The sequence below is a fragment of the Ursus arctos genome, unplaced genomic scaffold, assembly GCF_023065955.2.
Source record: "Ursus arctos isolate Adak ecotype North America unplaced genomic scaffold, UrsArc2.0 scaffold_21, whole genome shotgun sequence".
Lineage (NCBI taxonomy): Eukaryota > Metazoa > Chordata > Mammalia > Carnivora > Ursidae > Ursus > Ursus arctos.
Genome location: NW_026622886.1, coordinates 50,559,528 through 50,582,225, shown reverse-complemented (window position 1 = coordinate 50,582,225; position 22,698 = coordinate 50,559,528). Strand labels below are relative to the sequence as shown.

At 46.4% G+C, this 22,698-nt stretch overlaps 2 protein-coding genes across 2 annotated transcripts; both read left to right on the top strand.

The window, feature by feature from the left end:
* Positions 1-3,532: 3,532 nt before the first annotated feature.
* On the top strand, positions 3,533-4,468 carry LOC113255872 (olfactory receptor 2AP1-like). The gene has a single exon (XM_026499611.1). It carries the CDS (start codon positions 3,533-3,535, stop codon positions 4,466-4,468), a length of 936 nt encoding a protein of 311 aa, XP_026355396.1.
* Positions 4,469-21,517: 17,049 nt separating this feature from the next.
* On the top strand, positions 21,518-22,456 carry LOC113255927 (olfactory receptor 10P1). Its single transcript, XM_026499633.2, has one exon. The coding sequence runs from the start codon at positions 21,518-21,520 to the stop codon at positions 22,454-22,456; it is 939 nt and encodes a 312-aa protein (XP_026355418.1).
* The last annotated feature ends 242 nt before the right edge of the window (positions 22,457-22,698 follow it).

Genomic DNA, 22,698 nt, shown 5'->3' with positions numbered 1-22,698 from the left:
TCCTGTGACTATTTCTACAGAGTTGTCTCCACATTTTGCTGCAAATGAGCTCTTTTCATGAAACCACATAGGACTTTCCAGACTGCACACACTCCCTGCTCCCTCCTTGGGAGATCCTCAGAGATCTGACAAGCTTGTGTTGTCCCTGGGCTGGTGAGTTCCTGAGGCCACCTCTCAGATAACCAGTCATTGTGCAGAAAGGAAGGTTGCTGCAGATCATAGCTTCCCTTGCCAGGGCCCAAAAATAACCCAAAGACCAAGGTTTCTAAAACACTAGGCAAGTTCTCTACTGTTTCTGGGAGCTTCCTTGCACTCACTCTGAGAAAACAACAGGCTCAGAAACCTTTTTTAAAAATGAAGCTAAAAGATAGTCCTCTCCAAAAAGAAAATGGGCCTCTTTGCAAATAATGGCTGGCTGTGGGAGGGGAGATAGGCAGCAGGTCCTTAGGCAAGAATTTTCCAAACTTTATTAATCGTACATCCCATCAGTGAAAATTCTGAAATGAAGTTGAGGAAGTATCACCAACATATGTGTGTTAATTGATTTTTAAATATTTATATATTGTGATATATAAATGTATAGTTTGTGTTTTAAAACATACACAGAACATATGTTTTTCATGAGGTATAGTTGCCTGACAATGTTATATTAGTTTCGAGTAAGGTCTGAAACCCATAAAACTCCTAAGAGAAAACATAGGTGATAAGCTCTTAGACAGTGGTCTTAGCAACATTTTTCCGGAGAAACAGAATTTTTATAGAGCTAAAAATAAATTCCACAGTTTATCAACTTCAAGACATTCATTTCAACATCTATGAAACTGAGAGGCATCTTACGATCATTTTAGCATGAGGCAGTTGGGGTAGCATTTTTTTCTTAAGGGCACATAAAATAACAGTGTGACTCACACTGAATTGTACCTTAGATCTTATGAAATACAATGTAACTATAGGAGGCTCTCATATCTCCTTCCAATACTCCAGTGAATCATCTGGCACACCCCACAATGTGAGTGCCCCCCACTCTTAAAGAGCAGTGAAAGGGGCCAAAGGGGTCTTGGGCCATTGGTCTCAAATGAAAAGGAGTGAGAAAAAAATCCCTCATAAGAATTCCACAGACTTCCCCAGAGAAAAATCCCTTTTCTACTCATAATATAATATGTTTGAAAGCCTCAGAGAATCTGATGAAGGCAAGGAAATATTCAAGTGGCTTCCACTTATTTTTTTAGATTCTCAGCATGGCCCTGGGCCAATAGTTAATTTCTGTGAGGTTTACCTTTCTTATCAAAAACTGGTGCAATAAGCCTCATAGTATTTCATTTCTTGTCAGAACCATCCTAGCAATCTTCATAGGTAACTATCACATGTCAGGGATCAGTATGAGAAAGGGGTTTGAGCACCTGAATAGACATTTTTCCAAGGAAGACATACAGATGGCCAACAAATACATGGAAAGATGCCAACATCACTAATCATCCGGTAAATGCAAATCAAAGCCACAATGATATGCACCTAGCATCTGTCAGGATGTCTATTATCAAAAAGACAAGGGATAACAAGTGCTGGTTAGGATGTGGAGAAAAGAGAACCCTTGTGTACTATTGACAGAAATGTAAACTGGTACAACCGCTATGGGAAACAGTGTAGAGGTTCCTCAAGAAATTAAAAACAGAACTACCACATGACTCAGCAACCCCACTTCTGGGTATATATCCAAAGGAAGCAAAATCGTTATCTCAAAGAGATACTTGTACTCCCATGTTCACTGCAGCATTATTCGCAGTAACCAAGGTATGGAAATAACCTAGCTGTCCATCGATGGATGAACGGATAAAGAAAATGTGACATAGATATAGATATATAATGAAATATTATTCAGCCTCAAAAAAGAAGGAAGTCCTGCCATTTGCAATAGCATAAATGAATCTGGAGGCCATTATGCTAAGTGAAATAAGCCAGACAGAGAAAGACAAATAGTGTACGATATCTTTTACATGTAGAGATTAAATAAAAAGTTAAATTCATGGAAACAGAGTAGAACGGTGGTTACCATGGGCTGGACGGTGGTGGAAATAGGTGGGGGGTTAGTAAAACGGTACAAGTTTTAAAAAGTTAAATTCATGGAAACAGAGTAGAACAGTGGTTACCATGGGCTGGACGGTGGTGGAAATAGGTGGGGGGTTAGTAAAACGGTACAAGTTTTCTGTTATAAGATGAATAGGGTCTGAGGGTCTAATGTATAACATAGTGACCATAGTTGATAATACTATATTGTATAATTGAAATTTCCTAAGAGAATAGAACTTAAATGTTCTCACACACACACACAGACACACACAGACACACACACACACAAAGTTACTATGTGAAGCGATGGATGTGCTGATTAACTGTGTGGGGGGAGTCCTTTCACAATGTATACATATATCAAGTCATCACATTGTATACTTTAAATATCTTACAATTTTATTTGTAAATTATGCCTCAATAAAGCTGGTAGGGGAGGAAAGGAGTATGAGTGAAAATAAACAAAACACTCCCTCTCTTCAAGTAATTTACAATCCAGATGCAAACATCAGAAATCATTTTTTTAAGATTGATTGATTGACTCATTGATTTCAGAGAGTGGGGAGCAGGGAGAAGGGGCAGAGGGAGAGGGAGAGAGAATCTGAAGCAGAGTGCAGAGCTGAGTGCAGAGCCTGAAAACGACCTGAGACCCTGAGATCATGACCTGAGTTGAAACCAAAAGTTGGACATTTAACCAACTGCGTCAGCCAGGCAGCCCCAGACAAATTTTAATAAGGGTTCAAGATAAGCAAACAGCAAGGTCGAGTGAAAAACGCTTCTTATTCCAAAATACATGCTCCATATGTGATCCATGCTTTTGGAAGTAGAAGATTTTGTTGTGAATACAGATCTGAGAAGGCCAGTCCATCTACTGAGGAAGGAAAGGTAAGTGCTGAGATACACAGATGAACAAAAAACAGTCCCTGAGCTCGAGGTGTTTGTGGTCTGGTGGGGAAGACAAACTCTCTCACACATCATTGACTCTACAGAAATATAAGAGAGGCACAAACCATGTGCTACCAGGGCTGGGAGAGAGCAGGTGACTCAGCGTAGGGCTTCCGGGAAAGGCCGCATAGAAGAGGTCACACTTAGGCTAGATCTTGGAAGATGAATGGGTGTCTGCCGGTTCTAAGGAGAACTGGGGGAACAGCAGAGAATTCTTTGTAGACTTTCTCAGAGGAAATAAAAGCCAAGAATAAAAGAAAGAAAAGAGGAAGGGAAGGAAGGAAGGGAGAGGGGAAAGTCACTGACATTCAATAATTTCTCAAAGATTCTGAAAGAGGTGACTTTTCTGACTAGGGAAAAGCCCCAGAAGCTTCTGCTCTGCTTCCCTGAATCCACAGACAGACAGTGGACAGGTAAAGGAATGATGGACTTTGAGAGAAATTTTCCTCTTCTTCATCCTAATTTCTGATGCTCCTATCCACCCAAGCTGGCACGTTTCCGGAAAGGGCTGAGATCCACTATGGCCAATCGGACCACAGTGACTGAGTTCTTCCTCCAAGGCCTGACAGACACCAAAGAGCTTCAGGTGGCAGTTTTCCTGCTCCTGTTGCTTGCCTACCTTGTGACTGTCTCTGGAAACCTGGTTGTCATCAGCCTGACCTTCCTGGACACCCGCCTGCAAACCCCGATGTACTTCTTCCTCCGGAATCTATCCTGCCTAGAAATTTGGTTCCAGACCGTCATAGTGCCCAAGATGTTGCTCAACATTGCTACAGGGACCAAGACCATCAGTTTTGCTGGCTGCATCATTCAGGACTTTTTCCACATCTTCCTGGGGGCTACAGAATTCCTCCTTCTCACAGCCATGGCCTATGACCGGTACATCGCCATCTGCCAGCCCCTCCGCTACCCCATCCTCATGAGCAACAGAGTCTGCGCACAGCTCATCCTCACCTGCTGGCTGGCAGGATTCTCCTTCATCATCGTGCCTGTCATCCTGACCAGTCAGCTTCCATTCTGTGACAGCCACATCAACCACTTCTTCTGTGACTATACACCTCTAATGGAGGTGGTATGCAGCGGGCCACAGGTGCTGGAGACGGTGGACTTTACCCTGGCCATGGTGGCTCTGGTCAGCACTCTGGTGCTGATCACCGTATCCTATGTCCAGATCATCCGGACAATTGTCAGGATCCCGTCTGTCCAGGAGAGAAAGAAAGCCTTCTCTACCTGTTCCTCCCACATCATTGTGGTCACCATGTGCTATGGGAGCTGCTTCTTCATGTATGTCAAGCCCTCCCCAGGCAAGGGGGTTGATTTCAACAAAGGAGTGTCTCTAATCAATACAATTATTGCCCCCCTCTTGAATCCCTTCATCTATACTCTCAGGAACCAACAAGTTAAGCAAGTAGTGAAAGACCTGATCGGGAAAATGGCTTGGCTCCAAAATAAGTGACAGCCCTAAGGAGGCACTTTCCAGGGAAAAGCGACTGTCCTCCCCAGAGTCCAAGAATTCTACAAAAAGTATTCTCAAGGTTAAGCTTTTCTGAATAGTCCTCTTAAAGCTTTTCCAGCTTCCACCCATTTCCTCGTCCCAAAGCCACCCCATATTTCAGCTATTTGTTATGGCAGCACCTCACTTCCAGGTACCAAAATCTCTACTGATTGCCTATTGCCACTTCATGAGTTACCCACAAAACCCAATGGCTTAAAACAACAAACAACTATTATCTCATAGTTTCAGGGGGCCAGAATCTGGCTGATAGCTGGATAACTCGAGTTCAAGGTGATTCATGAGGTTGTAGTCAAGCTGTCAACCAGGGCTGTGGCCTCCTCTGAAGGCATGATAGAGGGGGCATGTGCTTCCGAGTTCACTCACTTGGTTGTTGGTAGGAATACGCCTGTGGGACAAAACCAACGCTCCCTGAGAGACCAGGGATGGAGGGAAAGAAGAAGGAGAAGTGGAGTTATTCTTAGAAAATACGTTGTAAGCCCCAGGGTGTGACTGTGAAAGCAGGTGAAACGTCAGCAGCGTTTCTGCTCTCGGGCTATTGAACACAATGGCCCGGTAGGAGCAGGATCCCGCGATCCCCAGGGATACGGCATAGGTTAGGAGCTATGAAAGAATGTAATCAGTCCCCCCTTTCTGCACCTGGTGACTGCTAGCCCAAACATCTGGCTCTTCCCTTATCCCATGACTGCCTCCCTGCGTGCCGGCGCGCCGGGGAGGGTGCAGGCCTACTTTACAGCTTCAGGATATTTGCCATCCCTTGGTACTCCTTTCCCACGCTTGGAGGCATCTGTCCTTGCTTTTCTGGTAACAAACAAAATAAAAGCTATGTGCAGGATTCAGCTGCTGCTGCTCTCCCTTGCAGAGGCAGCCCTGCACGGCCGCTCAGAGTGGTATCTGAGAACTTTATTTCAGTGCGTGAGGACGGGATAGGAGGGTGACTGGGGCAAGAGTCTGAACGGGGACCACTCAAAAACACAGCAGTGTCTAAATGCTCCTCTGAGTGGGGAGGCAGCTCTGAAAGTCCAGGAAGACAGGTTCTGACATGGAGGGGAAATCTGAGTTGCACACACCATCAGACTTCCTCAGACTCCAGCTACACCATCACAGGCACCACTGATAGACTTCCAGCACTTAGGCCACACTCACCCTCCCAACCTTTCCCCATGCCCCTCACGCCCAGCCCTTTCACCCCAATGTCAGCCTTCTCTTCCTCTGCTTCCAAGATAGCATGATCCCGAAGAAACACGAGGCCTTCAGATCTGACCTGATGGGGCTTCATGCCTCTCCCTTCAAACCTGGCCTTCACGGCTGCTCAGAACTCCATTTCCTCACCTCTGAAATCCCTGGCAAATGTCCCCGCAAGATAATATTTCGCTCTTGAATCATATGATCCCTGCCCCTTCCCACTTTTTTCTCCTTGGCAAGCTTATCCCCAACTTTTCAGGAGAGGATGAAGCTGTGCAGCCTAAGCTCAAAAACACCCTCTCCCTTCATCTCGGCGTATCTCTGGCCCCGCATCCGCTTTCTCATCCTTGCCCTTCTCTCAGAGGAGGAGGGATCTCTGTATCTCTGTTACCTCAAAAGACACGACACGGGGCATGGGGCGTTAAAAAGAACACAAACTCTCAAGCTAAGCAGGCTTGGATCCTACTTCTCCTAGTTTCTAGTGAGGTGGCCTTGAACAAGATACTTCATCTCTCTTGGCCTTGGCTTCCTCTTCTAAAAAACAGTCTGCAGTAGAAAACACTTGATGCTTCCAGCCCCTTTCTTACCCCCCCCAAACCCTTAGAGCTGGTCCTTCACCCCAGAAGTGAGTCCCTACTGCCTTTGTACTCTTGCTTCCACCATGCTGCTTCTCTTGAGGTAATAGGGATGCAGAAATACCTCCTCTTCTGAGGGGGATTGGTTTCCCAAACTAGCTCCAAATCATGCCCACTTATATCTGTGGCACCACCAGCCCTTCACTCTTTGGGACTAGACATCTTGAAGTCATCACTGACTCTTCCTTGCAATCTGCCATCCACCCCTGCTCCCTCAAAATGGTTCTCAGTTTCACTCGACCCCTGTATTTTAACACTCTGCACAGAGGCCACATGTCAAATATGACCGACTATCAGAGACTGCAAGAGATGGTCTCACATTCTTTGCTTCCCTTCAGCCACTCTCTTTGGTAGTACCCTCCCACATGGACCCTGGGTTTGGCCATTTGGCTTGCTTCAGACATTGTGACAGTAGCAAACACACTGCAAACAGAAATTCAAAAAGCCCTTGAAACCCTCTGACTGCCATGTGAACAAGTCTGGGCTATCCTCTAGATGATAAAAGACCCAAGGTCTCTTTGCCAACCATCACCTTTACTGATAATACTCATACACACACACACACACACACACCCTGCCAAGGTGACCAGCAGCCAACTGGGGATGCATGAAACAGCCCATTAAAAACCAAGAGAAGAATCACCCATATGAGCCCAGCCCAAGTTGCCAACCCACAGAATCATGAACTAAATAAATGTGGTTGTTTTAAGTCACTAAGTATTTGAGTGGTTTATTATTCAACAAAAATTAACCAGTACACCAAACAAAAGTAAGTATACATGGTAAACACATACTGTGTCCTGGTTAAGGATCCAAGATTAAGAAGTAAGTTCAAGTTGGCTTGGTCAGGTCAGGAAAGAGAACTCCATCTCCTCTCATCTATAGTCACAGGCCAGAGAAAGTTACCAGGAGATAGGTCCTAAACAGACGGCATACTGAGGCAAAATTATTTACTTTTCTTCTGGGGCATTCCATGTCCTCCTCACAGGTAATCCGGCCCCTAAAGTAAGTAAGTATGTTGCCCCAATAGACTTTGAAAGTCTTCTCTTTTTTTTCATAATAATATTTTTATTATATTATGTTATTCACCATACAGTACATCCCTGGTTTTTGATGTAAAGTTCGATGATTCATTAGTTGCGTATAACACCCAGTGCACCATGCAATATGTGCCCTCCTTACTACCCATCACCAGCCTATCCCATTCCCCCACCCCCCTCCCCTCTGAAGCCCTCAGTTTGTTTCTCAGAGTCCATAGTCTCTCATGCTTCATTCCCCCTTCTGATTACCCCCCTTTCTTTATCCCTTTCTTCTCCTACCGATCTTCCTAGTTCTTATGTTCCATAGATGAGAGAAACCATAGGATAATTGTCTTTCACTGCTTGACTTATTTCACTTAGACTTTGAAAGTCTTATCCCAAGGAGCCTGATTTGAACATTCTCTGTGTGAAATGAGGTTTTAAAGTTTCCCAGAAAGCTCAGAAACCACCTGGAGCCTCAAGTCCCCACACTCTTGTCAGAAGCATTTCTAGGACACCCTTTTCCAGGAATTCTGTCCTCAGAGAATAAAATTCTCACATGAAGGCCATGGTCTACAAGAGAGAGGCCCAGATCTCCCCAGGCTATGTCTCTATTTCTCAGAAGCTGTGGGAAACAGCAGACAGGAAGACGATGTGCTGATTCACTCACTTCTCAGGCTGAATCAGTCTTAATTGAATGTATCCCTTTCCTTTCTCCAAACCTAGTAAAGACACAATTTATGAGCCAAGTCCAAAGCAGACAAACACACTGCATGCACACATTTTGTTCTCATCTCGAGCACCAGCACATTGTATAAGTACCTCATAAATTCATTCCATCTTCCGCTTTGAAGTTATTAGGACGTGAAGGTAATTATTTTGTGAGGTCCCCCTACACCAGACCTGAGAAATGGGGAGAGAGATTGAAGACCCAGAACGCCACTTAAAACATGTACCTGCTGAAGAAACAGATTCTCGAGGCAGGGAACCAGAGACAATCCAGGGAAATGGCTCCCTCTGGTAGGATTTTCTATTTTTACAATGTCACACAGCACAGTTTAGAAAACTATTGAAGTTCTCAAACAATGGAATCATTGTTCCAGGGATGATCTAAACAGCCATGTCAACTATGGGTGGCACAAAATTGACCAACCCTAACGAATATAACTTGGTCAAACTTTCATTCATGGCTTAATTTTTATCACTGCTATGTCCCATATGGGTGTGATCAGGTTAAGTAAGGCATTGTGAGCTACTTTTTACTGTTCTTAATGCCTGCTCCTTTTAATAGCCGTGATTTGAAGGGCACTCTCCCTGCGATGCAGATACTTTCATGTGTAATTTGGTTAAAAATTAATTTAGTAAAAATTAATTAAAACCTGTGTTTATGGGGGCGCCTGGGTGGCTCAGTGGTTAAGCATCTGCCTTCGGCTCAGGGCGTGATCCCGGCGTTATGGGATCGAGCCCCACATCAGGCTCTTCCACTACGAGCCTGCTTCTTCCTCTCCCACTCCCCCTGCTTGTGTTCCCTCTCTCGCTGGCTGTCTCTATCTCTGTCGAATAAATAAATAAAATCTTTAAAAAAAAAAAAAACAAAAACCTGTGTTTATGGAGTTAATAAACTCATCTAGGCATTTTCAGTACCTTGCTTTAATTATTAAAGATTAACAAGTCAGATCTAGGGAGATGTCTGCCCATAGGGAATTTAGAAATTTAAACAATATGGTGGTATTAGTAGGATGATTTTTTTAATTGTTGAGTAATTTTTTCTAGTCTGTTAAGGTTAAGAATTATGGGGATTTTTATTTTAGGGCTTAGTTAAATGTATTTTTATTTTAACTTTAATCAAAGAAAATACCAGATCTAGAGAGATGCCTATCTATGAAAATTTTATGAATTTAAGTAGCATGCTGGTATTAATGGGAAAGATTTTTTAAATGGTTGAGTAGTTCTCCTAATCTACCAGGACTGAGAACATAAATATTTTTGTTTAGAACACTAAAGCGGAGTCCTCACAGATTATGGAATTCTGCTTAGATATTAATTCCCAATAGCAGTCTAAGGGCTCTCAATAAAAATTAAAAGACCAAAGTAATATCCTTAAAGAAAATAGTCAGACTTGAGTATACATCTGCTGTCTGCTCTTGCCGCATAGCTCAAATAGGGAAAAACAGTGACTTGGGAGTTTTCTCTTCCTCCCTTTCTAATAATAGGTACCAACTCTTTCTATTCGGGGAAGAAGAGGGTGGAGCTCTGAACTGCTCCAGCTTTTCTTTCTGCTTTAATATGTGCACAATCATGTCTGTACTTATTCTAGATGAGACAGGACCTTCTAGGGGTGGGGGACTGGAGACTGGGAGAGAGAGAGGAAAAGGAAGAGAGGGAGAAAGAAAAGGGGGAAATAAAAGGGAAGAAAGGAAGGAAATGGGGAAAATAGGAAGAAAGAAGTGAGACAGAAACCCTGACCTTGAAACTGCTATTTTCAAATACATTTTCAGGTATTCAAAGCATGGGTTCTGCAAAATTACTTTCTACTTGGAAATTTCCTCCCAAGTATAAATTTTTAAAACACTTTATAGAGGCATAAAATTTTATTTGTAAAGATGTGAAAAAAAAATTTTTTTTGAAACTTCTGTTTAGAAGACGAATGTATGAATGTGCTCTGACAGACTGGGTGGAGAGAGATAAGGGGGAAGGGAGAGAGAGAGATTTGCAGTAGCTTTTTTTTTTTTTAAGATTTTATTTATTTGACAGAGAGAGAAAGAGCACATGCAGGCCGAGGGGTAGAGGCAGAAGCAGACCCCCAGCTGAGCAGGGAGCCCAATGAGGGGCTCTATCCCAGGACCCTGGGATCATGTCCCGAGCCAAAGGCAGATGCCCAACCAACCGAGCCACCCAGGCCAGGCACCCCGGTTTGCAGCAGCTTCTAAGCTGAAAAGCGACAAGAAACTCCTGTTTGTCTTTGTTAAAAAGTCATTTTTTAAAGATTTTATTTATTTATTTGAGAGAGAGAAGGACAGAATGAGCAAGAGAGCACAAGCAGGGGCAGGGGGAGTGGCAGGCAGGCTCCCCACCAAGCAGGAAGCAGAGCCCCACATGGGGATCAATCCCAGGACCCTAGGATCATGACCTGAACTGAAGACAGACATTTAACCAACTGAGCCACCCAAGGGTCCCTGTTAAAAAGTAATTTTAAAGAGTTTAAAACGATGCATTGGAAACATTTTAACAATTGCACCATTCCCAGCTAGTATTCATGTAAGAAAGCTTTCTATTTACAGCTAGTGTTTATGGAAGAAAGCTTTCTATTTACATTGCTAAAACTCCAAGCACTTTAGCAGAACACTGTGGTAAAAGCCTTGGGTTACACAGAGATGATCTGAAATGAGCATCATGAAAAAGAATGTGCATGCTGGCTGTTGCTGGCCAGAAGAGGGTTTCTGTTCCATACAAGGCAGCTATCTGTGAACAACCATATTAAGGGATGGGAGGGGTGATTTTTTAAGCATTTTACAACCTAACGTGATAGCATGTTATTGTGTGTTATAGTTCGGTTACATTTTACTGTCTTTATCTTTTAGGAAACTGGAGGCTTAGGATTGACACTATCACATAATATTTGTTCCCACTTGAAATGATGAGAAATAGGTTCCCAAGTAGCATTTTCACCCAGAACACCCGTTTCTCGTGAACGAATTATCGATCGTAAAGAGGAGATGCCCATGTAAGGATTCAGCTGTCTCAACAATAGCACTGGCATCTTGAATATAATGGAATAATACCTTCAAAATTCTTTTTTAAAGAAATTAATTAATTAATCACATCTAGGCTACTATACCCCGCCAATTCTCAATTGAGCACAAGGTTAGGATAAAGAATGTTCAGATGTGCAAAGTCCCAAAAACTGTATTTCCTATGCACCCCCCAATAGCTCCTTGAGCTACGGGAGAATGTACTCCACCCAAACTCAGAAAGAAAAAGACACTGGATCTAAGAAGCAGGAGCTCTAATTCAAAAGAGAGTGAAGACACTCCCAGCCATCCTCAGATGGACCCTGTGCATCAGGCTGAAGAAGACAGTCCAGAGAGCAATCTGTAGACAGTGTCTTCCACATACCACACCCCAGCTACAGGGCAGACACCCACCGGCCCATCGCACTCCAGCTGCACAGGGCACATCTACACCCGCCGTCGGACCACATCTCCCTCCCAGCACAGACAGCACACACAAAACAAGCTGTGCTCCCAGAGCCAGTGACACATGGTAAACTTAAGACATTCTTTCTCAGGTCCCAAGCTTCATTAAAGATTGTCTTTCCTTGTTCCAAATTCCAAACGGGTTCCTGTTGACATCCAACCGGAGGTCCTCTGCCTCCGTGCGGCCAACCTACCGCCAGGAGCCTCGTTCTACGTCATCCCCTCCAAGAGCGTCACGTCCTGCCTTCGCAGGGCCCCTGGCCACGCAGTAATCCGGCCACCACACGGCCACCCACCCGTGCTCTGCCCCCGTGGCTGGTCATCCAGCCCTTTACAGGCCCATCAGTCCGGCAACAGTCTGTCCATCCGTCTCTTCTGGACTCGTCCGCGTAGTTTCCAGACACACAAAGAGCCGCAGTGCAAACCCCTCCCTAGGGAGCCGCTCTGAGGGACGCAGCAACGCCGCCTCAAGGGCAGGCACCCAGCTTCCCCGTCGTTAGGCCCGGACCCGAGCGCAGCGGACCCGAGCGCAGCGGCGGGCACCACCGAACTCCCCCCCCCCCCCGGGCCCCACCCCAGGACGGGGAGGCCTGGCTCCCGCCGGGCAGGGGGACCTCTGAGCTGGGGGTTCATGAACCGGGCCCGGCCCGCGGAGCACAGAGAAGCCGGAGGAAGGGGCAGCCAGTCCAGGTTGGCAAGCGGCGGGCTGAACAAGCGAGCGAACTCACTCACAGGCTCGTCTGGAGCGGCCGCCACGCGCCACCGTCTCGGCCCCGGCCCATCAGAACCGTAAGAGTGGGTGTGGACTCAACCCAGTTCAGGACAGCGCACCATCAGAAGGTCTCAACGACACCTCACGCTCTCGAGGTGACGTCCTTGAAAATGGCTCCCACCGGCCGATTAACGCACCTTCAAAGGACAGGGGCGGATCAGGAGCCCGCGACTGCGCAGACGCAGCTCTGGGGTCATCCAGCGGTCACGTCCTCCCGACGACCTCCTCCCGCACTCCGAGCGGGGGCACCGGCTCTTACGCTCTCGCGTGCCCCGCTCTCCCTCTTCTGCAATACGCGCTGAGCAGACGGCAGAGGGTTTTACTCCGCGGAGGTGTGGCGTTTGGTGGCTGCCCGGAGCCTGGGAGACAGTACGCAGCAGCCCTACAGCTACGTGCCAGAAAACACCCAAGATTCACAGGATGAGTCCCAAAATAAAGGACCGTTTTTTTCCACCAAAAGTCCCATAATCTGAACCACTCACTGATTTATTTAGCCCCTTAGGTGGGAGGTTAGATCACTCAGGACATTTATTTGGGTCCTGGTGTGATTTCATAAAGACGGTCCATCAGCAGACTCATGAACACACACGTTCCGTTTGGATAACGGCACAGGTGCCTCTTTTTGAGGCGGTAATAACGCCCAAGGCCATTCCATCTTGAAGCACAGCTTTTCTCACCAGAGGCATTTCAGTGCTCAGTAAAGACATGTTTTGCTGGCTATCATTTAAGGCTTGCTGAGTGAATTTAGTAAGGCTTCTATGAGTCCTATACGGTCCTCTAGACCAACGGAGGGGGGGATGATGACTGTGGCTACACGGAGGAGGGGGACGATGACTGTGGGGGGGACAATAACAGTGGTTACACAATAGGACCAATGGAAAAGCGAATGTGCCTACCTGGCCTTGAGGACAGGGAGGGTGGCAGCCTTAGAAACCTGCCCCGCTTGGGCATAGCATATGTGTTGGCCAGGGGCGGCAGCACTGGGGAGACGGACAATAAATAGGTGAAGGGGAATGGGAGGTACAGACTTCTGGTTATGGAATGAGTAAGTCACAGGGATGAAAGGTACAGCATGGGGAGTACAGTCGATGGTATCATAATAGCGTTGTGTGGTGACAGATGGCAGCCACGCTTCTGGTGAGCAGAGCATAACATAGAGATGTTGAATCACTACGCTGTGCACCTGAAGCTAATGTAATGCTGGGTGTCAACTATACTCAAATTTTTAAAAAATTTAAATTGAAACTAAGAAATTCTCAGATGGGGCGCCTGGGTGGCACAGCGGTTGGGCGTCTGCCTTCGGCTCAGGGCGTGGTCCCGGCGTTATGGGATCGAGCCCCACATCAGGCTCCTCCGCTATGAGCCTGCTTCTTCCTCTCCCGCTCCCCCTGCTTGTGTTCCCTCTCTCGCTGGCTGTCTCTATCTCTGTCGAATAAATAAATAAACTCTTTAAAAAAAAAAAAAAGAAATTCTCAGATAAACAAGAACTGTAAGGGGGTTTGAGAACTGTCATCTTTAGCTCTTTAGACACCAGGAGACAGAAAGAGTTGTTATGCTATGAAAGAGTTGAAATGGAATTGAGTGAGTCATCAGTTAACACCTGTCAGAGCGTCTCTGCAAAGCTACCAACCCGCTCCTCTTCCAAGGTCTGAAGCAACAGCTATGAATGAAACAGTCCCTGCCTGTGCACATCATACTTTCCAGTGGGGGAGTCATACACAAAACACCCAGACAAACCAAAACAACAAATATTACAGTTCTGCCTGACATACATGCCGTAAAGAATATGAAACAGGACGATCGGGGTGTGGTGCTACAATCTCTAGTCTAATCTCTTTCTAAGAGATGAAAGTTGGGCTGAGACTGGAATAATGAGAAGGCACCCATGGAAGATGTAGGGCAAAGCCTCTGGACAGAGGGAACAGCAAATGCAAAGAACCCGAAGTATGTTTAAGGAAGAGAACAAAGGCTAGCGTGGCCAGAGCACAGTGGAAGGAAAACAACAGCAGGGTGTGGTAAAATGTAGGTTTCATCATTATTTTCCAACTAGGAAGAGGGCAACAGATCAGAAGACAATTCCCACTGAAGAGATAGTTTGTTACTCACAGCTCGCAAGAGGAGGGGTTCGCTGCACCATCCACAGCCAGAGGGAGAAGCACTGGGGTGCGTCAGGAGGCAGAGGGAGTGAAAGGTCATATGGACTAGAGCCTGTGCTGTGATTTTCATGGGAAGGAATAGGCAAGGCAGGGTAAGCAGACTAGGCAAGTTTAGGTTTAGCTAGTTTGGATAATTTCAGCCAGTTCGGTTTAGGGGCTGTCTCTAGTTGTCTGGTTACCTGACCCTGGGATGATTAGGTCCCAGGAATATTTTGGCCCAGAGTATTGGAACCCAAAAAGGTGGTGGCTGAGGGTACAGTCGAGATTGTTGGTTTGCACATGAAAGGCACACTTAGAAGTTAGCCATTTGTTAATCTCTAGGAATTAGCTGACCCTGGGAGGGGCAGTCTACCTAGAGTCAGGAAGGCTCCAGATGGCAGAACATCAGAATAAAAAGACATGCTTAATACACAGGAACCAGATCATTAAGGTCATAAATCAAGGGAAGGAGTTTGCAGTTTATTCTACCCAAACAGAAATTATTGAGTTACTAGAGGGTTTAAGGAAGAGGAATGATATCATCTGATTTACACTTGAAAAAATCACACCGGCTGAGTGGAGACAAGTTGGAGCACAGTAATGGCCCTAGGGAGGGACAATTTGAGGGACTAAGATCCTACCTATGGAGATGATGGCTGATTGGGATTACACTGTGGAGGCAAAACTGACAGGAGTTACGAGAAGTTGAATGTGGAGTGTTAAAACAAATGAATTAAAATGGAGGGCTAGGGGCGCCTGGGTGGCACAGCGGTTGGGTGTCTGCCTTCGGCTCAGGGCGTGATCCCGGCGTTAGGGGATCGAGCCCCACATCAGGCTCCTCCGCTATGAGCCTGCTTCTTCCTCTCCCACTCCCCCTGCTTGTGTTCCCTCTCTTGCTGGCTGTCTCTATCTCTGTCGAATAAATAAAAATAAAATCTTAAAAAAAAAAAATAAAATAAAATGGAGGGCTAGATATTTGATTTGAGCAACTGGGTGGGAACAGGTCCCATGCTGGGGTGAGGAAGCTCTGGAGAGGAGCAAGAGTTCTACCTGAGCCACAGTAAGTCTGATATGCTCAAAGACAACTAAAGGGGGACAATCAGCTGTATATACAAGGAGAAGCCAGCACCAAACGTGTGTTTGGGAGTCACAGAAGTTAAAAAAGAAAATGTTTTCAGAAGGAGAAGGGACCAAATACCACTGAGAGGTTGAGATGAAGACTGAAAATTACCCAGTGGAATGACAACACAGGGTTGTTGGTGGTCTTAGTAAGAGAGATTCAGTGGAGTTGTAGGGACAAATGCAGAAAACGGGAGATAAGAAGTGGAAAAGAAGCCAGTGTGCACTAGAAGGCATCAGGAGTTGAGAGAACGGCCCTCGCTACTCCAGGTAATACCCCTGTTCTACCCCCGAACTTCGCCACCCTTGCCACACTGAAAACATTCAGAAGGCTTACTCTCTGTTTAACAGCACCACTAAGAATGTCTGCGTTAACACTAGGGACCTGGAGATTGATAGAAACCCTGATCTCCCTGCCGTGAAACCCTGGGTAACCAGACAGGCAATGTCTTCACTGAAACACTTTCCATCTAAAAAACAAACTAAGAATGGAGATCAATGTGACTAAATCATGTTTCCGGAATTATCTACATTTAACTGGGAACCAAGATATCATGCAGATAATGAATTACCCATTGTGAGAGTCTAGACATATCAGAGGGAAACCCTCAAATCTCATGCTATCTGTGCCCAAGGAGACCCTAAATGAGTGAGGAGGCGAAAGTTAGACAGGAGAGGGAGCAAGGTGTGAGGAAAGGGAAAAGGACACAGGTTGGCCAAGAGAAATGACATCAAGGAGAGATGAGATGATACAGTAGGCACTGGGGACCCAGGCAGAATCACCTGGCCCATGATACTACCTCAGCTCAGAGTCACCTAGGGAAACGCCAAGAGTCAGGGCCTCTTAGGGTCCCAAGGGAGTGAAGACACAACTGCAGCTGGAGAATAACTGTGGGCACCACAGAGGCTGAGACTTCCAAGAGGGCAGGGAAGAGCAGAGCCCAAGCCTGAGCCCAGCAACCACTACCCTGGCTGGGTGACCTTTTCTGTCTCCCCCAGGTAAGTGCCCCCACACGGTGCTGGGCAGCCTTGGCCCTTCCCTGACAAGGCTAGACCCTGCCAAGGGTAGAAAGGGAAGAGGAACTGAGGACCTTAAAGCCTCTCTCTGTGGGTTGGGAGCCAACACCTGTAGCTGGGCACAGGAGAAAAGAATCCAGCTGAAGTTTCCCAAATCTTTACCATCGTGTTTGCAAAGGTGTGATTCAGGGGCCACCAGGCTGGCTGGACAGGGAGAAGGAATGAGAAGGAGGGAGGGGCCTGAACAATTTCTCTCAGATAAAACTGCATATAATATAGCAGGGCAAGTGTGTATATTCTCAGACTACGCAAACCTTTGTGTGTGTGATGAGGTGTGTACAGTGAAGAGGTGGAAATGAGGCAGTGGGCAGCGAGGGTGTGCAGGTCTGTGGGCTCACAAGTGATATGTAAATCAGGTGGGCATTCTTTCTCAGGTTCCTGTTCACGGTCCCCATCTCAGAGCCCACAGATGGAGCTGCTCACATCCTCCTTTGCTGCCCCATATCCTCCCTAACACACACACACACACACACACACACACACACACACACGTGCAGGTCCCATTGATAATGTTGCAGGCAAAAGAAAAAGCCTGAAAGAACAAAGATAAGATGTCTGGCTATGCTCCCCACGATCTCCCTGACTTAATAAAGGCAGTCCTCCCCCCATTTCCCATATCTTTCACTGGGCTCCAAAATCCCAGCTCCCTTGCCCCCAAGATGGCAAATCTACCCCTCAAGAGCTGCTATCAATTCCTGTCCCCTTCTGAGAGCCTCACCTCCTGTACTCAGGGCTCTCTAGGCTGAGCAGTCATGCAGCCAGCCAGCCACACCTCTGTCCCTTCATCTTCTGTCCATCTAGCCAGTTATGCACAAGTTATCTGTTGTTCCATCCACATGCCACTTACCTGATTGATCTATCCACCTGCCTACGTCACTAAGACTTACTGAAGGGGTTGGGGTGAGAGGTTCGGTTTCCAAAAGAGTCTCGGGGAGGGGAAAATGCAAAGCTGTTTGATGGGTATAGAGTTTTAGTTTTGCAAGATGAAAAAGTTCTGGAGATTCATTGCACAACAATGTGAATATACTTAACATTACTAAACCATACACTAAAAAGTGGTTAAGATGGTAAATTTTATGTTATGTGCTTTTTACCACAATTAAAAACAATTTTAAAGAAAGAAAAAGAAGAAGGGCATCTGGGTGGCTCAGTCAGTTAAGCATCTGTCTTCAGCTCAGGTCATGATCTCAGGGTCCTGGGATTGAGCCCCTGCTCAGCAGGGAGTCTGCTTCCTTCTCTCCCTCTGTCCCTCCCTGCTTGTGCTCTCTTTATCTCTCTCTCTCTCTCTCTCTGTCATTCTCTCTGATAAATAAATAAAAATCTTTAAAAAAAAAAAAAAGAGAGAGAGAGAGAGACCCTCAGCTCCTCTCTATGACCCAAAAGTTCTCTCTTTCTCTCTGTTCCTCTGTGGGAGATTTTGAAGAAGATAAGAGCGGCCTCAGGACCAGTGTGTCTCTGAAGATTGTCCCAACTGTATCAGGATGTGCGGGATATAAGTGAAGTTAAGAAGGGAATTATCCGAGGCAGAGTGCAGACAGGGAAGATGGAGCTGGGAATAGAGCAGAGAAGAGAGAGGATAAGTTAAGAAAGGAGAAACTTACCTCTCTCCCTTCACAGATGACATCTCGGTGTGAAAAGTAATTAGAGGACTGGGGTAAAGAGATGCTCACGGTGTGGCAAAGATGAGGAGGGGATGGTGGGAGAGGCTTGCTGAGGACAGACAGGATGAAGAAGAATCCCAGCTTTACTCAGGGAAGGAAGGCTGGCATCACCACTTGTGTTCAGTTAAGGGAAATCCAAAAGTACATATTACACGGCAAAACCCATAAAAATGTCCATACCCTTAGCCAATTACCACTTTTAGAAATTTTTCCTAAGGGAATCAGTCAACAAAAACAAAATGAGACATACACAAAGATATTGTTTACATCATTATCTAAAAGAACAAATACAACCAATGGAAATATTTAAGTTGCAAGAGTATGAGAAGTGTTGGTTAAATGGTAGTGGAGAAATCCAACAGACTACTAAAGAATTTTGAATAAGATTACTCAGAAGGGCGCCTGGGTGGCTCAGTCGGTTAAGCATCTGCCTCCAGCTCGGGTTATGATCCCAGGGTGCTGGGATCAAGCCCTCCGTCGGGCTCCCTGCTCAGCAAGGAGCCTGCTTCTCCCTCTGTCCCCTACTCGTACTCTCTCTCTCACAAAAATTAATAAATAAAATTAAAAAAAAAAAAAAAGACCAAGATCACACAGCAAAATGCTTCAAGCAAACTTAAAAAGGAAAGGGAAGAGGGGCACCTGGCAGGCTCAGTCAGAAGAGCACACAACTCCTGATCCCGGGTCGTGGATTCAAGCCCCACGTTGGGTGTAGAGATTACTTAAATAAATAAAAACTTTAAAAAAAAAGGAAAGGATAAAGACAAATTTGTATATACACTATGATTACAAGCAGGTAAAATGGGTTTGCAGTGGGACAAAGACTTGAGGGTAATATACAAGAAAGAAAAGAACTTAACTCAGGTGGGGAAATCATAAACGACTTTACTCCAAATATTTCTTAAGTATTTTAATTGCAAAAATAACATCTTTTAAATTTGAAAATAACAAGATCGATTCCACACATTATTGTTAATGGTGTGAGCATCTGAAGCGTTATAAACAGGAGAGAAGAGGACAATGGACTCAAATACTACTTCTGTCCAAACCCAATAGATAGAATTTATCTCCCAGAGGTGTAGGGTAGGGCTGTTGGCCTCCCTGGAGATACGTAGGCATGATGGTTGAAACTTCAGGCTCTAAGTTACTGTTCTGATTCTGCCACTCACTAATCCTGTGATCTTGGGTCGGTAATTTAAACTCTCGGAGCTCTGGTTCGTTCTCTGCAATGATGAAATAACAGCGAGCACTAGAGCTGTTATGAAGGCCCCCGAGATGGTGCACAGTGCCCAGCACACGGTACTCTCTAAGTATAAACTGTAGAGTAAATGATGTAAGGCAAAAACATACAGTAAGCAGAGAAAGTGGGGGTGGGAGGAAGGTTAGGTCTATGAGCACTAGGCAGAAAGTGTGAGACCTTCCTGCCTAACCATGAAGATCCTGCGCTAATCTCATGTGTGGGGTGAATGTGGGTGATAAGACCCTGCAAATGTTAGGAACCCAGACTTCTACAAGACTTGGGCCCAGTGTCCTGTCTGTCTCACTGGCTGCCTAACTTGAGATTACTTCATCTTTTTGTTCATCAGTTCCCCTATCTTTATAAGCAGGATGCATTCATTTACCTAAGAAATATTCAGCTGAGCACTTGGCATGTGCAAGATCTCCTGCTAGTTGTCCCCGTGGTTAAACTCGCCTCTAAGACCATAGAGAACTGATTAAAAGCACAGACTCCAGTGTTAGGTGGAGCTAGATTTAAGACCAAACGCCCTCTGTTACTCGATGTGTGACTTTGAGAAAGTTACTAATGCTGTCTGGGCTTCCGTTTGCTCATCTGTAAAATGGAAAAAGAAAAGGTTTCTGTGTCACAGTGTGATTGTGAAGATCCAGTGATTTCAAGAATGTTAAGCCCTTTGGCGTGGTGCCTGGCAGGGACCAGGCACTTGGGAAGCACCAGTAGCTGTTAAAACACACAGCCCCCCACTACCACCCCAACTGTCCTGCAGGATCTTACTGTGGAGACTGCACTAAAAGGTGCTGGGACCCAGGCACAACGAATGACTCACAAGAACACAGAGGAAGGTGCTTTCTTCAAGTGCGGGCAGAGCCGTCTGGAGCTAGAGGGGTGACACATTCTGTAAAACACTAAGAATTTAGCCAAGGCGAATATAATGAAAGACTCGTCCTACAAGCAGAGGAAGCCAAAGTCAGAGGGCTACCTCCGAAGAAGGTCAGCTCCCCATCGCTGTAGATGTGCCCACAGACACTGCCCAGCACCCCTCAAAGATGTTGATAAGCCCGCAGCCATACTGAAGTATATGAACTTTAAGGACACTTATAATCCTGAAATGCCATGGGTGATCATTTCTGCCCATGAGGAGCAGAGAAGCTGCCATAGGGGAGGTGGAATTTGAGTTGAGATTGAAGGATGAGCAGGATTTTAATAGAATGCACCGAAACATTCTCTGCAGGGGCGCACTCTGTGGAAATGCGTGGGAGTTCAGAGCATGCTAAAACAGAGTAGCTGGTGAAGCTCAGACAGGGACCCAGACAAGAGGGAGCCAAATACAGTGTGGGCAGGCCCTGGCCCACTCCCTTCATGGGCACAGGCTGAAACCCAGTAATCTGTGAAAAGGGGCTTAATAGAATCCCAAAGCATGACACAATTGGGCAGTATTATCCCAATGCCATCATCGCATGGCATTCTAAAGCCACAGCCCGCCATGGTGATCATCAGACACCAGCTTAGGACGGTCGCTGGCTGAGTCTACAATGCACATGCTTCATCGTCTCTTTCAGGCTGGGGTTTCAGTCCAGGAAATACAAAGGGGCTTAGGGCACAGCACTGCTCCATCTCCACTCCAAAGAAAGACCCAAAGTACAGGGCTGGGGTCTCTCCCCCTGGGAATTAGGCCCTGCACCAGGACTCAGAGCATTGGGAACAGTGTGGAAACGCAGTGAATTTGGAGTCAAGAAACCTAAGTTCGAGTCCCAGGCCTGCAACTCCCTTGGTATTACTTCAGGCAAATTATTTACCTCCTCCAAGACAAAATGGCCTCATCCATAAAGTAGAAACCCTAACTCTCTCAGTTGATTCCAGAGGGACTGTATGAAAAGTGCTTTACTGAACTACAGAAATGCTGCTTTTTTCTATATAAATGTCTCTTCCTTGGTTGTGCTGTAGGTTCCGGCTAAAGTGATGGCTGAGGAAAATCAGACTCTGCCTGAATTTCTCCTTCTAGGATTCTCTGATCTCAGGGCCCTGCAGGGACCCTTGTTCTGGGTGGTGCTTCTGGTCTACCTGGTCACCTTGCTGGGTAACTCTATAATCATCCTCCTCACACAGGCCAGCCCGGCCTTGCACTCCCCCATGTACTTCTTCCTGCGTCACCTCTCGGTGGTGGAGCTCCTGTACACCACGGATATTGTGCCCAGGACCCTGGCTGACCTGGCCTCCCCACACCCCCAAGCCATCTCCTTCCAGGGCTGTGTAGCCCAGATGTATGTCTTCATTGTCCTGGGCATTTCAGAGTGCTGCCTGCTCACAGCCATGGCCTATGACCGCTATGCTGCGATCTGCCGGCCCCTGCACTATTCCACCCTCATGAGCTGGCGGGCCTGCATGGTCATGGTGGCTGTCTCCTGGCTCATGGGTATCATCACAGCCACCACCCATTCCTCCCTCATCTTCACTCTGCCTTTCCCCAGCCACCCCATCATCCCGCACTTCCTCTGTGACATCCTGCCAGTACTGAGGCTGGCCAGTACTGGGAAGCGCGAGAGTGAAATCTCTGTGGTGACAGCCACTGTGGTCTTCATCATGGTCCCCTTCTCTCTGATCGTCGCCTCGTATGCCCGCATCCTGGGTGCCATCCTGGCAATGGCCTCCACCCAGAGCCGCCGCAAGGTCTTCTCCACCTGCTCCTCCCACCTGCTCGTGGTCTTCCTCTTCTTTGGAACAGCCAGCATCACCTACATCCGGCCCCGGGCGGGCTCCTCTGTCACCATGAACCGCATCCTCAGCCTCTTCTACACAGTCATCACACCCATGCTCAACCCCATCATCTATACCCTTCGGAACAAGGAGGTGGCGGGGGCCCTGCACCACATGGTGAAGAGGCAGGTCTCCTCACCCTGAAGGGACTCAGGGAATGGCTCTTCACTCACTGACTCCTCCTCCTCCTTCAGGTGCTGGATTTAAACCCCAGCTGAACAGAAACCATGCAGCCTCTCAAAGAAATAAGGCTTCCTGGCAGAAAGTGTTGGAATTAAAACAGAGATAAATCTGTATCGTACTTCCTGTCCCACACCCCAGACTCACTATCGGAGCATGGGTTATGAGGACAAGATAGACTGGAAGGGAATGCTGCTCACAAGGAA

Excerpts from the sequence above, each read along its gene's own strand:
- LOC113255872 (XM_026499611.1), top strand. The coding sequence starts at position 3,533 with ATGGCCAATCGGACCACAGTGACTGAGTTCTTCCTCCAAGGCCTGACA.
- LOC113255927 (XM_026499633.2), top strand. The coding sequence starts at position 21,518 with ATGGCTGAGGAAAATCAGACTCTGCCTGAATTTCTCCTTCTAGGATTC.